At 39.4% G+C, this 15,577-nt stretch overlaps 1 protein-coding gene across 2 annotated transcripts in view; it reads left to right on the top strand.

The window, feature by feature from the left end:
• LOC124545154 (acetyl-CoA carboxylase) overlaps positions 1-15,577 on the top strand; it is a 259,301-nt gene that overhangs the window by 208,754 nt on the left and 34,970 nt on the right. For both annotated transcript variants that reach the window (XR_006967594.1, XM_047123987.1), the window contains exons 22-26: positions 2,051-2,208; positions 6,876-7,056; positions 9,947-10,183; positions 10,490-10,693; positions 10,932-11,133. Coding sequence is in view for 1 of the 2 variants with exons in the window: in XM_047123987.1 (XP_046979943.1) it covers positions 2,051-2,208; positions 6,876-7,056; positions 9,947-10,183; positions 10,490-10,693; positions 10,932-11,133 (982 nt within the window). In the remaining variant the exon portion in view is untranslated. The remainder of the gene's footprint in view (positions 1-2,050; positions 2,209-6,875; positions 7,057-9,946; positions 10,184-10,489; positions 10,694-10,931; positions 11,134-15,577) is intronic.

The following is a 15,577-nucleotide window of genomic DNA, read 5'->3' as shown; positions in this document are numbered from 1 at the left end:
CACACATACACACACACACACACACAAACCATTGTCTCTAATTGCAGAGGCTGGACTGCTATACCTCAGTGGCAATATGTGTATGAGTCTTGTATGTGTGAATGCATGTGTGTTGCTACTCAATGTCTCCGCTATATGGTGAGTAGCCTTTCCAAAATACTTTCATTGATCCTGGATTTCCATTTGTGTCATAAATTAAGTTGTTTAATTAACTCATTTGCTTTATTTTTTACCCCCATTAATAAAGCAAGTTGATGCCACTTTTCTCTTTATTATTGTAAGATGAATTGGGAATCAGTTTCAATTTAATTTCCTTTAATGCTATCTGAATTTGACCTATCAGTGTCTCACCTGATGCCAATAACTACAGAGCCACGTCACCACCACAGCTCTCTTTCAAGAGCACTGACAAGGCACGTGTTTACAGGCAACAGTCCAATGAATATCACCTGAACAACTCATTGTGCTAGCGCTGTCCTCTTGTGGTGATTCTGACAACTTTTCAAACCATCCTCATATTATGCCATAATAAAGAACACAACATGAGATAATACAGTAGTGATATTCTGAGAAAATTTACATCACAAAAACCTCACCGAAAAGCTTACTATCAGGTTGGGGCCTACATCATTGTGAATCTGTACATACGAAAGTGCACTTTAAGCCAGATTATGCATTTTAGTATGGTTTACGAAATTCTGATGCTCTTAGAGTATCCTCTGATATCCTGTTTTTGTTAGGACATAATGTAAGATCTCTTATTGCTTTATATGTACGTACGAACATAGGGGCTTCCTACATCACGAGCTGTAATGCCTGTTTCATGGTGCTCCCTGGCAACTGCTGAAACGAGCCTATTTCTAACAGGTAATGGGAATGAGGGTTTTGAAAAGCATTACTTTCAAAGCAAAATTTCTCTTACGCAAAATGAATCATGTTACGCTTGAGAATGTGTGATGAATTTCTTAAATCACAGATTGTTTGACTCTCATTTAAAATTTAACACTTTGGGGACCAGACACTTGGAAGAATTTCGAGCCCAGAGAACCAGAAGTTTATGTCAGTATTAAAATTTTACTGGGACATTTGTGTGGTATATCTTTAAGTGTAACATGTGCAAAAGAAGATTAATATTATAAGTGAAAGCTTAGCTTTTCTTGTAGCTTATTAACCGTCGATACCAATGTCATGTGACAAAGATTAGCTTTTCTTGTAACTACACCATGCATATTAATTTAAACCATTGACTTTTTTCCTATTTGTGTGTTTGCATTACTTAACAGTGATGTTGCTATTGGCTAACTACATCATGTGCCGTATGCTCTGAATATCTGCTGTTATCGCCTGGCAAGATCACGTGACGAGCTATGATTGGCTTACAGAATCACATTGCAATCTCTATTTCAATGTTTCAGAAATGAATCTGCTGTTTTTGGTGGAATTTGAATTTATACTTTCGCTATACAAAAATATACAGTGTACAATAATACGAAAATATGCAGCATACATGATGCTGCACATCGGAGATCTTTCAAAAATGTGTTTTTTTTTTTTTTTTACCCCCTTAAATGCCGGGAAGTTCGATAACAGTTTATAAAACCTTAGCCATTGAAAGGGCTGATGACATTTAAAATTCCGAGTGAAAGTATACTAACACTTAAAACAAACAAAAAAGTGAATTTTCACCTGGGGAAAAAAATTGTATTTTTTTAAGTGGGAAATTCAGGAAAAATCTGGGAATTTTTTTTTCCTTGTCCGCATATACATTCTGTTTATTGCTTACTTGCTGTCTATTACTCTGTTTCATATACTACTTATACAATCAGAAATATTAAATGATACAGTGCACGGACATCTGTGCTCAAAGAACTCTTGTATGTTTCACCTCACTTAGCAATTTTCTACTGTGTTACAGTATAATAAAGTAGATTTTAAAATTTGCTGTGCAGTGTTTTATTCAGTGGTGTATTACAGCGTTGTTGTACAGTAATAATGTTAAAATATCGATTGGCATTGATTTGCAATGAAATATGTTGTATGGTATTTATAGCTGGTGGAGCCAATTCATATAATTAATGTTGGAGTTAAGGATAGAGGAGACACAGATGATGCAACATTGAGCAGAAGATTTGGAGACTTTTGTGCCAGACACATAGACGAGCTCAAACGAAGAGGGATCCGTCGAATAACATTCCTTGTGCTCATCAGGCAAGTGCAGTAAATGTGTACTTGTGTATGTATAAAACTTACAGTACAAGAAATGCTGTTTTTATATATATTGAAGGAACATTTCACAGAACTTGGCAAATATAATTTATCTAAGAAGAAAAATTTTGGTTGTTTTACCTCTCATTCGTGTTGTTCCATACAAATATTTTGTTGTTGTCATGGTCATGCAGCAGTCACTGTAAAATTACAAGGGGATAGATGACCGGCCAATACTTACCTTCGGGAGGCAAAATTACTTGTGATGGACATGTAAAGTAGAAAAGCCTATTGTAGCTTTCAGAAATATTAGTTCCTACCTCAGGGAGGGATATGTTAAGGAAGCAAAGGCGGTCGGGTTCTCTGACCTCAGGATGAGAGTGACCGACTTCTTGTGAGGATGAGGGGAAACAAAGATAAATGGAGAGATGTCAGAGGTCAAAGACAGGACATGGGATGAGCCAAAAAGGGCTTTACAACTTTGGAAGAATATGGAAATTTATTGAGATAACTTACCGAATCTGGAGATACGTCATTTTGTTGCAAAAAACATCAAATTTGATTCACATGGTGCATCAGCACCCCATTCCATCACCAGAAGTGTAGCATAGTGCACAGTTAAAGTGGCTGCTTTCACTGGTGTGGAATGTGCTCGTTGTGTGTTTTGGTTTCATGAAATGAACTCTGCAAAAACTGTTTGGTGTAAATTTTGCACTGAATATGCTAAGGAGCCTCCAGGCAGGTCTACAATTTACTCTTGACCAAAGAACTTTGTTGAGACAGGTTGTTCACTGAGACATAATAAATCACCAGATCTCCTGCATTTTGATGATTATGTCGAACAGGCTAGAGAGGAACGTTGCCCAAAGTCCACAAAAATCAATGAGGCGTGCATCTCATGAAACTGCCATTCCGCAAAAAACTTTGTGGCAAGTACTGCATAGACATTTACATGTTGAACCATACAGATTCACAATGGCACAGCATAACAATGATTCAGGTAAGGTTGCTCGTGGGGGAATTCTGTGCAGAAATGTTGTATTGGATAGAGGACGATGAGACAGTCCTGAACACATCTTCAGTGATAAGTCAACATTTAATGTCAGTGGCTTGGTGAACACCACACAACCGCAGAATATGAAGCAGCGAAAATCCACATGCAATCCTGGAACATGCTCGTGACAGCCCCAAAGTTAGTGTGTTTTGTGCCTTTAGCAAATTGAAAGGGTATGGCCATTTCTTCTTCATAGAGAAGACTGTCACTGTTGTTGTGTACCTGGATATGCTTGAAAAGTTTTTAATTCCACAAATCAATGAAGATGATGTCACTGTAATCGTATACTTGGATATGCTTGACAACATTTTAATTCCACAAATCGATGAAGATGATGAGATGGGATGGTTTACTACCAGCAGGACGGTGCACCACCTAATGTCCTAATGGAAGTTAAAGATTTCCTCGGTAATCACTTCCCATGTCAGTGGATTGACCACAAGGCCACCTTGCTCCCCAGACTTAACACTTCTGGGGTTCCATTAAAGACAGTTTAGCTGACCTGAAAAATTAAATCTACGCTGCCGTTGCACAAGCTACGCACAGTTGGCTATGCACAGTTGGCTGCAGCAAGTGTGAGAAGAAACTGATTGTGGTGCAGCAAACATCCCACCCCCAAATATTAGTCACTCTGAACCAAAATGTCACATGACACTTTTATTTGATACTTGAGGTTATTTGCTATAAAATGACACATCTGCTGATTGTGTATGTTATCTGAATGAATTTCTATGTCATTCCAAAGTTGCATAAAGCTTTTTGACTCACCCGGTATTGGCAATCCTCAATCCAGAGACAATAGGAGGACAGAATGAGAAGGAAAGGTGGATTAAGTGTAAGAAAAACGAGAAGTGAACTGTTTATTGAATAGTGCAGTTAAGAATTAAGAGGAAAGTGGAAAAGGAAACAGGGCAAACCAGAGATTGGGGGGGGGGGGGGGGGGGGAGATAGGAGATAGGATTCCAGTAATTTATTTCCTTTTTACAGTGTGGGACAATAACTTCACATGTAAAATTTTCTGAAGAAAGTATCAATATCTAAAAGGAATAGTGCATTTTCTTGACATATGCCAAGAAGTATCTGGTTTGCAATTCTTTTCAGAAATAGTGAAATACTTGGAATGTTTTTTGCGTGCTTCATTTTGTATATAGGTACGTAGCTCGACACTGCCATTTCATGTAAGTTTTCACAGTTAAATCTTGAATAGAATTTATTGTTTAAAGGAATAACCTAAATGATGATATATTGGAACAATTTGATAAATTAATAAGAAGTGTTTTCTGAGAGCATTAACAGGATTCTATAACGAATTTGGCAGTATTTCATTTTCTGAATGTGTGCCTAGCCTGACCATCTTCAGATTTCCTGTTATGGTGGGTTAACTACTCATTATGTGTAAGTGAAGGTTTAAGCTCTAGCATACATCTATAGTTACATATCAAGAGCCATATTACTGTCGTATTACTCATTCAAGTGAGCATGCAATATTGAAATTTATAGACTACTGTTTCATATAGAAAGCACTGAACATTTTTTTAGTTTTAGAATTTCGTTGCTGATTGAGACAAAAGTTTTCTTGTTTCAAGATTTCAAAGCTTGTATTTCGGTTACAAGTCACACATACCATTAACATAAAATTAAAATTGCATTTTAATGTCATTTGCAAATATGAATTTTTATCTGATATTATTTACACGTATATGAAAATTTTCAGAATTAAGTTTCAACTAATTTTTGATTGATTAATTGGATTCTTTTGCATCATTTTTATTTCTGTGTAATTGTTGATCATACATACAGCAGTAGTAATAAAGTTTTAATTATCTCCACTTTTATCAGCGGGCTGCACCCTTTTGTCTTGGCTCCTGTAGCGGCATGCTTTAGTACTGTGGTGTGGGAATTTCATTGTGTGCCAGGATTGCAGGTATATACCTGCAAAGAAACTAAAAAATAATTACGTGTCTGTGTTTTTCAAACTGATGATAAAAACTTTGACTACCTCCGTGTATTACTAACTTCAACTTATGGTACTGTATAGAAGGGGCATTCAATAAGTAATACAACACATTTTTTTCTGAAAGCAGGTTGGTTTTATTCAGAATTACAATACACCATGTTATTCCCCACTCTTTTGGCTACAAAACCCTCTTTTTCAATGTAATCTCCATTCAGTGTGACAGCCTTATGTCACCTTACTGTTAGGGCCTGCATCCCTGCATGGTAACACTCTTCTTGTCAACATTGGAGCCCATGTCTTGCTGCATCAATAACATGCCTATCATTCGTGTATTGCTTCCTGTGTTGTGCATCCTTCATTGCACCAAATAGTCGGAAGTCGAAAGTGTGAGATCCGGGCTGTAGGGTGGATGAGAAAGAACTGTCCAGTGAAGTTTCATGAGCAGGCTTGTCAGAGCTTGGACTGTCGTGGAGAAAGATAAGTTCGTTTGCATTTTTGTGACAATGAACGTGCTGAATTCATTTCTTTATTTTCCTGAGGGTAGCACAGTACACTTCGGAGTCGAGTGTTGCACCATGGGGGAGGACATTAAATGGAATAACCCCTTCAGTGTCCCAGAAGACTTTACTGGCTGAGAGTGTGGCTTCAAACTTTTTCTTCTAGGGAGAGGAGGTGTGATGCGACTCCAGGTATTGCCATTTTTTTTCCTGTTCAAATTGATGAACCCATATTTCATTGCACGTGATGATACTCAACAAAGAACCGCCACGATCTGCCTTACAACGTGTAAGCAATTCTGCATAGATGGTCCTTCGTTGCCTTTTATGATCTTCTGTTAGGTGGTGAGGAACCCGACAGGCACACACATGTGAGTAACTCAACTGGTAATGAGAGTGCCGGCATTACCATCAGAGATGTCCAGTAGTGCAGTGATGAGTATGATGGTGATTCATCAATCACCTCAAATTCTGACATTTGGGAGATTAGACAGGTTCGTGCGACCTGTTTGTGAAGAAGACAGGTGACTTGCCTAATGAATCAACATACTTTTGTTCACCACCACGTTTCCATAGACTTTCTGCACTGGTTTTCTGGCAAAGAAACTGTTACAGATGCCATTTTGAAAGTTACAACTAGCGCCACCACCTGTCGGAATTTGATGAAACTGCAGGGGCTGAAGCACGAGTATTCCATGATGTTCCACGACAAATTCTGCATTCTGATACTGAAATTGGCTGAGAAAAAAAAAGTGTTGCGTTTCTTATTGGACTTGCCTCGTTTGTAGAAGATGGTACAAATGAGTCGTGGATAAAATTTTAGAATTCATTTGTTGACCTCAGAAAAGGGACAGGTTTGTGTTTAAAGTAAAATAATTTTTCAATAGTGTTTTCAAAAATATTAATGTAGGTAAGCTTGCTGTTCAACTAAAATAAATGTTGTCATTACAAATAATTTTCTGCTAGAATTTCGTAATATAAAATGCCAAACACTGTGCAGTTTTTATAGTAGCCATATTTAGCAAGATCAGTGATCACCGTGGCAGCATATTTGGCATTTGTTATGACTACTGTTATTAGTTTATTATTAATAGTGATCAAAATAACGGCTTTTAAGTTGATGAAACCGTATCATTTAATTCACTGAATTCTATCTTTTCAGGCGCCAGTTTCCTAAGTTCTTCACTTACCGGTATCGTGATAACTATTCAGAAGATCGCATTTATCGACATTTAGAGCCCGCCATGGCATTCCAATTAGAACTCAACAGAATGCGTACCTATGACTTGGAAGCCCTTCCTACGTCAAATCAAAGGATGCATCTGTATCTTGGAAAGGCAAAGGTAAAAAATCAATACTTTCTTTATTACTGAAGTTGATGGTAACTTTGTTGTTGTTGTTGTTATTCACCAAAAGATGGTTGTTTATGTACATGTTGTACGAAAAGTAGAAGTGGTAAGCAAGCTGATAGCTTCAGAGTGGTGAGCATAGACCAGGAGTAAGTGGAACTAAAATAGTAAGTTACAAGGAGAGAAAGAAATTGGCAACTTCCAGTCGATAGTACGGAACTAAAGGAGTAAATTACTCCAGGAGTAAATTTCTCCAGGAGTAAATTTTTATTTACTTCCGAAGTAAATTTATTTACTCCTTTACTGGTGGTGAACACCATTGGAGAGTTCGCTACTATGTTAGCAAATTAAGGAGGAAATAAGACCAAAATTTACTACTAGGCAGTAGTAGGAATGAAGTAAGAGAGTAAGGTGTGATCTTTGAGTTCTGTGTTTTTTAGTGTTGAATTCTGTCGATTACCGAGAGTACAAAGAATAAATGGAGATGGAGCAAGAGATGAACATCCCAAGAATGAGTGAGGATTGTAATGAATAGAAAGACCCATTTGTGATGTTTAGCGGCTGTGATTTCAAATAGTGGTTTAGGTTTCTTAAGGAATCTTTTGAGTTCTGCTTGGTATACAGGAGCCATTACTGTTGCATAATTCTGACAGGAGCCATGCTTTGTCTCCTAGGCTGCAACTTCTTTGTGGACTGTGAATCTTTCGCACAGGTACTTACAGGGAATCTCATTAATATCCACCATACTACTGCTGGAAGAGCTTTTAATAGTGTGATAAACAGTTTGTCTTCAAGCCACTGTATGTGTCCATGCCACAGACCTAAGAAAATATATCAAAGAATAAAAGGAAAATCTATTGAACTACTTCTATCCTTTTTAGCATGTTGCATCATGCCTTTTAGATTCAATAGTAGTTATTTACTTTTTCTTTATTTAAGCTAACTGATCTTTTTCATTTTCTGGTATGTTTTTTGAACGTTTCTTGGCTACTGCTGCTAGTTTGTATCTCAAACTGGCACTTTAATTAACATGTCTCACCAACCAACAACAGACGTTGGTAGCTGTAGATGGCAGGGTTAACAATAGATTCATCCATTAATAGCACGTTTCTTTTTCATAATTTATAGATCTTGCCATTAATTAGTACATTAGCATTTAGATTTTCAAATTTTAATAATTCAATTTAATAATCATTTCTACCTTCTAAAATTATACCGATGAACATAAATTACGCAAAAGATGATGCAATAATGTCTGCCGGCAATCAGTATTTTCCGAGAGGCAACGTACTGCACATGCCAGCAGTGTGCAGAAATGACTTACTTCTTTAGTTAAAAGGCGTTACTACTTTAGTTACAACTAAAGAAGTAAATAGAAATTGTACTCTCCAAAAGTTTCTAAAGCAGTATATTACTACAGTAGTAGTCCAGACTGAAGAAGTAAGAGTTACTACAAGAGTAATTTGTACTATTTTGGTGCTCCCCACCCTCAGTGTTAAGTAAAATTTACATTAATGTAGACAACCAAACATACATTTCGTAGAAATGAAAATATGACTGATGAGCAGACAGTGTATTTTTCAGCCAGTTGATAAGCTGTATGAATGCACCCAAGGGAAATCTACACTAGGAAACAGGAAGGCTGCAGTAAGAACCAAATAAGTTAATCAGAAACCTATACAAAATTATTGAATATGAGTTCTGCTCTTTGTTTTCTCCATCCTGAATTTGAACAGAATTCTCTCACTGTTCTGTTTCTTACTGTTTCTGTAGTACCACTGTTTTGGTGCAAGAAAGTTATGTTCCTGAAGCTCAAATAATTGTAAACATGTACACAAAGTTTCATGAATGTAATAAATGAAAAGCGCTCTGTTGCATTTGTTGTAAAGGATTAATTTATTCAAGTTATATGGTTTTCAGATAACAAGGCCATCTTCAGACATTCAGGAGTTACAGTGTTCGTAAACAACACTGCAAAAGATGTTAACTCATCTAGATCAAGGCAGAAATGCACAATAATAGTCTACTTTTACAGTGCGCCAGTAACATAATTCAAATGGAACCATAAATAAGGTGGCAAACCAGGAAAAACATTAACACTAAACTCAAGAAACAGTGCCTGTATAACAATGTACACTAAATCTACAAAACCAACAAAATAAAATTTATACTTGACAAGACTACTCAAATAGGTTTTACACGTGGAAAGTGATACAGAAATCAAGTAAAACAAAAAAATTAAAAATTGTAACAACAGAATATATGGAGTACATAGGCAATCACAATAAAACAAAAAGAAACGAATAAATATAGGAAAATTGAGGAATAAGAGTGACTAGTTGCTATCTCTCTGCTATCTTTGCTACTGAAAATATATGGGGCTGTGGTGTTCTTCATATAGTAAGAAATTTTACTCACTTTATATTTATTTATTGTTCAGCTTCACATTTCTTAAACTGCATTACCACCACAATGTCGAAGATGACATGTACCATGTCTTTGTGCCTCAGTTTGAATGAGTAACATCTTTTCTAATGTTATTTAAAAACACTGTAACTTCTTTGACCAGTACAGTCATTTAAAGTATGATGATGGCCTTGTAAGCCGAAAACTGGTTAACCTGAATAAATTAAACCTGTAAAACATACACTATATAGTACTTTTCATTTATCATTATGGTGGTCTACTAAGAAGGTAGGTTTAGAGTTAACTATATTTGTTGTGGCCCATATCTTTAAATTTTCTTTATTGAGATTATAATTCATCTTTTTTTTATGAAAACAATAAGAGATCTCATTCTGTTACAGCTACTTGTCTCAATAAGTTTTAAAATGGCATTACATTTGTATTGTACTATTGCAGTATAATTTTCCTGTTTTGGCAGGTGGCTAAAGGGCAAGAGGTGACAGATTATCGCTTTTTCATTCGCTGCATCATTAGACATTCAGATCTCATCACAAAGGAAGCATCTTTTGAGTATTTACAAAATGAAGCAGAACGTGTTCTGTTGGAGGCTATGGATGAGCTAGAGGTTGCCTTCTCCCATCCAGATTCACGACGAACAGACTGCAACCATATATTCCTCAATTTTGTGCCTACTGTCATCATGGATCCTGTGAAGGTAAATGATAATAAACAGAATTGTATATCATATTTGTTTGGTTGTTAAGGTTTCATTGGTAGAACAATAATATACAGTTTCTTGCTATTAAACATCATTAAAAAAGTTCTTAGAAGATAACCCTTCTGTCAAAAGAATGCATTATGAGGTAATTTTAGGACTGGTCCCAAAATTGGATTATTTGCCTGGAAATAATAATACTGAAACATCTTTGAGTTAATGATAGCGCCGGTTTCCCTCTTGCAATAAAATTTTTCAATATTTTAGAAACTTAGCAAGTGTTCTAACATTTTGTTGACATCACAGATTGAGGAGGCTGTAACAGATATGGTGAAGCGTTATGGTCCCCGTCTTTGGAAGCTGCGAGTACTGCAGGCTGAGCTTAAAATGTTAATTCGTCAGACACCAAATTCACCTACAACAAGTGTGCGACTTTGCTTAGCAAATGACAGTGGTTATTCATTGGATCTATGGTTATATCGAGAAGTCACAGACCCTAAAACAGGTGTTGTAAGTATCTTAAAAACATTTCTGTAAGTTCCAAGTTGTGTAAACAACGTAAAAATTGCTGTGTCTTTATATCACTAGTATATCTGATTTTTATGGCTTTCTTGTTACTTACTATGCAGCTAAAATATTCTAAGATCTTAGAAATTTCACATTTGTTCACAGAAGAAGTTGAAAGATTCTGTTGCTGCCAATGTAACTATACAAACTGATTAGTTATTTCTTGTTTTCCTTTTTCTAGATAAAATTTGAGTCATATGGTGAAAAACAAGGGCCAATGCATGGCTTAGCAATTTCCACACCGTATGTCACAAAGGACTATCTGCAGCAAAAGAGATTCACTGCACAGAGTGCAGGCACAAGCTATTGTTACGATATCCCTGATATGTTTCGTCAGATGAATGAAAAGTGTTGGAAGGAGATTGCAGCTACTAATTCTGAAGGTATGTCAGTGAAAAACTGTTCAAAATTTTAACAGATGTTTGAAGAGAAGTTTAACAAATGCATCTTCCAAATGTTACCATCTTTTTGTGCCTTCCAATATAGGTAAAATAATTTGCTATGTTTCTTAGAATATAGTTTCTTTTGGTCCTGTCATTAGCGTTACTACTACTACTACTACTACTACTACTACTACTACTACTACTTCTACTTGCTTATGAACTGTTGTAGTGGCCCCTTATTGTTAGAGGACCCACAGAACGGACACACAACAGAAGTGCTGAGAGAAACATTGCCAGCAGACAGAAACAATAACAGACTTTCCAAATAAACACAGAACTACTTCACCAGACAACATGTGACAGTGTTCATATGACTGATGTAGCACACCACCAACCTGGTTTTATAAGCACACTTAGACTGGCAGTGTTAACCAACTGCTAGCAACAGCTCTGGCCAGTTCTTATGCCGGCCCTAGCACTGTATTCACTCTCCCCAGCATTGTAGTAGCACACTGTATTTTGTATTTTGGTAGAGTAGATTTTGGTCAGTATTTCTTCCATTGTCTTGTTTCCTTATCTGGTTTGCCACCATAAGAGTTGTGGAGGTTTTTTCTGTTTGTTCTTGCGTTTAACACTTAGTGTATGCCAAGAAGGCATTTTTCTTTAATTATATTAAAGTGTGGACAAATTGACTGTTCTTTTTCTTGCCAACTATAGTGCCTCTGAGGAGGCCATTCCGTTCGAAAATGAAAGTTTTATCCTCGTCGCCAATATCAGTTGTGTCACAACGAGGATAAAACTTTCTTTTTCGAACGGGATGGCCTCCTCAGAGGTACTTCTTCAGTCCTTGGTGGAAACTTGATAGCAGATTCAGGCCACGCTCACAAGGTCATAACATCACTCTCACTCCCCAACATTGCAAGAGGTAGCTCATAGAGTAGATTCCATTGTAGGTAAATTGAACACTTTTCACATGGCTCCACCAACATTTCCGGCTTTCCATAGGTCTGTTGAACCATGGTCGAATTGTGTAGAATGGTTGCAACAACACTTACTGGCACATGGGATCCACAACAAAAATTAAAGTCAGGCTTTCTTTTTAGCAACAGTCAGTCCACAGGTTTAATTGAACCCTGAGCAGTCCCCTCGCGATCTCTCATTTATCCATATTAAGGGCTGCCGTTTTGAGTACTTTGACGCACAAATACACGCCACCTCTGCCCATCACAGTTTCTTCTCTTGTTGCAAGTCACCAGGTCAGACTTATCAGGAATGGATTACATCGCTCCAGTGTCTCTCTGGTGATTGTAAATTCTGGCGCACCAACGTTGCCTGCAAGCAGTCTTATGCCTCTTCGTTGATTTGCAATATGGTGGTGTTTCAGGCACCAGACGAGAATCTTCGGGCTGATATTTTGAAGTTACATGACCCATACCTTGACACCTGTCTGCCTATCATTCGTGGGTTTGAACAGTCCCACCAACTATAACCACTGCATCTTGATCCAGCTGTTTGTGCGGTCTTCCAGTTGCCTAGCGCCATGCGGGAGTCTCGTCAATCCGTTGGTCCATCCCGTGACAGGAAGTCTTTCACGCAGCTTCCCTCCTGTCCAGACTGTTTCCAGACTCACCAGTGGTCGGAGTGCCCCCACCAGCAAGCAAGATGAACGGCTTGCAGCCGAGTGGGCCATATCGCCGTGGTGTGTCAGGCTACGCAGAAACATTGCGTGGGTGCCATGCTTCCTGATGATGCACAGGCTCATCTTGAATCATAACCTCAGGACCTGAACGCCCCGCATTCCATTGACGGTGAAGTATTCTCCATCATTCCCCAGTTGGGTGCCTGTTTTCTCTTTACCCTGCAGGTCGCGCATATTCTGCTGGTCTTCCAAACTGACACGGCATCATCCGTTTCTATTGTGGACTGTACCACATACTGATGCTTGGGCTAGCCAGCTTTATTCCCATATACTCGTGCCTTATGCAGCTTCAGTAATCACTCTGTATGAGTCAACAGCGTTTTTTCCACACAAATATCTTACAACGGTCGTTCCTTCACCACTCAGTTTTTGGTGGTTGGATACCCCGGTGCTACTAACTTTCTGGGTATGGACATTTTTGGTCGTCCGGGGTTATCAGTGCAGGACGCAGTATAGGCAGTATAGATTCCCTCATTGGATACCCTACTCGCCCCGTTGCTCTGCAAATATGAAACATTGTTCTATCCTCCACAGCAGGGGTGAAGGGTTTCACCGTGCATGTTCAGCTTCTTCCCTCTGCTGTCCCTCATTTTTTAAAATTTTTTTTAAGGCCCGCCCAATCCCCTTTGCTCTCAGAGACAAGCTTCAGGTGGAACTTCGCCGCTTAAAAGATGAAGGCATCCTTTCTGCTGTCGTGCACAGTTGCTGGGCGATGCCTATCATGATAGTCGAGAAGCCGAACGGGACTTTACGCACCTATGGCGATATTAAGGTCATGGTAAATTCTCAGTCCGTCATCGATGCCTATCCTGTCCCCTTCGGTGGATGACATACTGGCACATTTTGCGGGCTTGACCATTATCGCCAAAATTGATTTGTGCGATGCTTATTTCTTATTTGCAGCTGCCGTTGTAGGAGGAAGCAAGCAGATCCTAGTCATCAATACTCCTTGTGGCCTTTACCGGTACAACCTCCTCCCGTTTGGTATCATCAGCACCCCCGCTGTTTTCCAACATTATTTGGAATACCTTACAAGCCAGGTGCCTGGGGCGGCCACTTATCTGGACAATGTCATCATTGGTGGCTCATCCGGGGTGGACCTCGCGGACAAGCTGGATTGGCTGTTTCAGGTTTTTGCTGAGGCTAACCTGCGTTGCCAGAAAGGAAAGTGTGACTTTTTTGCACGAGGGGTCAGCTATTTTGGGTTCACGATTGATCCTCGAGGCCTACATGCCTCTAAGGAGTATGTCGAGGTGATTTAAAACATTCTCCTCTGACCAATGTGAAGTAACTGCAATCCATTCTCAGTCAAGTCAACTATTATTGGCATTTTATACCCCATGCCACCAAGATTTCGGCGCCCCTGACCTGATTATTGCGCAAGGGTGCGCATTGGGTTTGGAACAGTGCGTGTGAGCAGGCTTTCACACATCTCAAGTCAGCTCTCTCCCGCCATCCTTGCCTGGCCACTTACAATCCTTCCGTGCCTCTCATTGTTGCCGCCGATGCCTCGGACAATGGCTTGGGTGCGGTCCTCTAGAAAGTGGTGGTTTTGACATTCAAACAATTGACCATCACGCAAATAAAATATAGTGAAATTGAAAAGGAAGCTTTGATGCTGGTTTTTGCCCCGACAAGATTCTAAGATTTCGTGTATGGTCATCATTTCACACTGCAGACCAATCACAAACTTTGGTTTCTTTGTTTCATCTGGGTGCTGCACTGCCCACCTGGACAGCATGCTGCCTCCAACATTGGGTGCTCTTCCTGGTGATGTTCAACTTTGATACTGTCTATTGCACCTCTGAATGGCATGCAAATGCCAATTTTCTGTCCCGGCTTCCTCCCAGGGCGGACTGTAAGTTTGACGCTTCCCCCTTGGTTTTTTTCCATGTGAAACTGGACATGTACACAGCTCTGGAAGCACTTCTGTTGGATGCCGATACGGTCCGGCAAGCCGCTGCTCAGTATTGGACACTGCAAGCTCTCCACTGCCAAATCGCTGGGGGTTGGCCGACCAGCTGTCATAGCATCCGAACTGCAGAGGTCGAGTATTTTTTTGAGATCATCGGCACACTCTCTTTTTCCACAGTGGCGTCATCCTTTTACATAGTGATTCTGACATTCCTCGGGTGGTAATACCACATACGTTGTGCCGCCATGTCCAACATTCTCTATGCTGGCCATTGGGGCATTGGCCTCACCAAACAGCTGACCCGCCGACATCTTCATTGGCGTGGAATGAATAAAGACATTGCCTCCCTCGTGTCAGCCTGCACCACATGCCAAACACATCAGGCAGCACCCACGCACCAGTATTTATCATGGCCGGATACAGCTGCTCCAAGGGAACATCTCCATTTGGATTTTGCAAGACAGTTTCATGGTTCCCACTGGCTCATGTTGATCAACTCCGGGTCGGGATGCCCTTATGTCTACCGCATGATGACCGCCACTTCTGCTGAGACTATCAAAATTCTCCCGTGCCTTTTTGCTGTTCATGGACTCTCCGAAATGATTGTTACAGATAAGAGTCCACAGTTTACTTAGACTGAGTTTTAGCAACTCTGTACTGCCAGTGGAATTTCCCTAATCCATACCGCCCCATTTCACCCTGCATCAAACGGCCGGGCAGAATGATTTGTGCAGGTGTTCAAGACCCGTTCGATAAGCTGCTGAGCCATTACCTGCTGGAGGAGGTGGTGCTTCTTTTCTTGGCTACATACCACACCACTCCCCCAGCTG

Source organism: Schistocerca americana, chromosome 8, assembly GCF_021461395.2.
Source record: "Schistocerca americana isolate TAMUIC-IGC-003095 chromosome 8, iqSchAmer2.1, whole genome shotgun sequence".
NCBI classification, from domain to species: Eukaryota; Metazoa; Arthropoda; class Insecta; order Orthoptera; family Acrididae; genus Schistocerca; species Schistocerca americana.
This window is presented reverse-complemented; position numbering and strand designations above follow the sequence as displayed.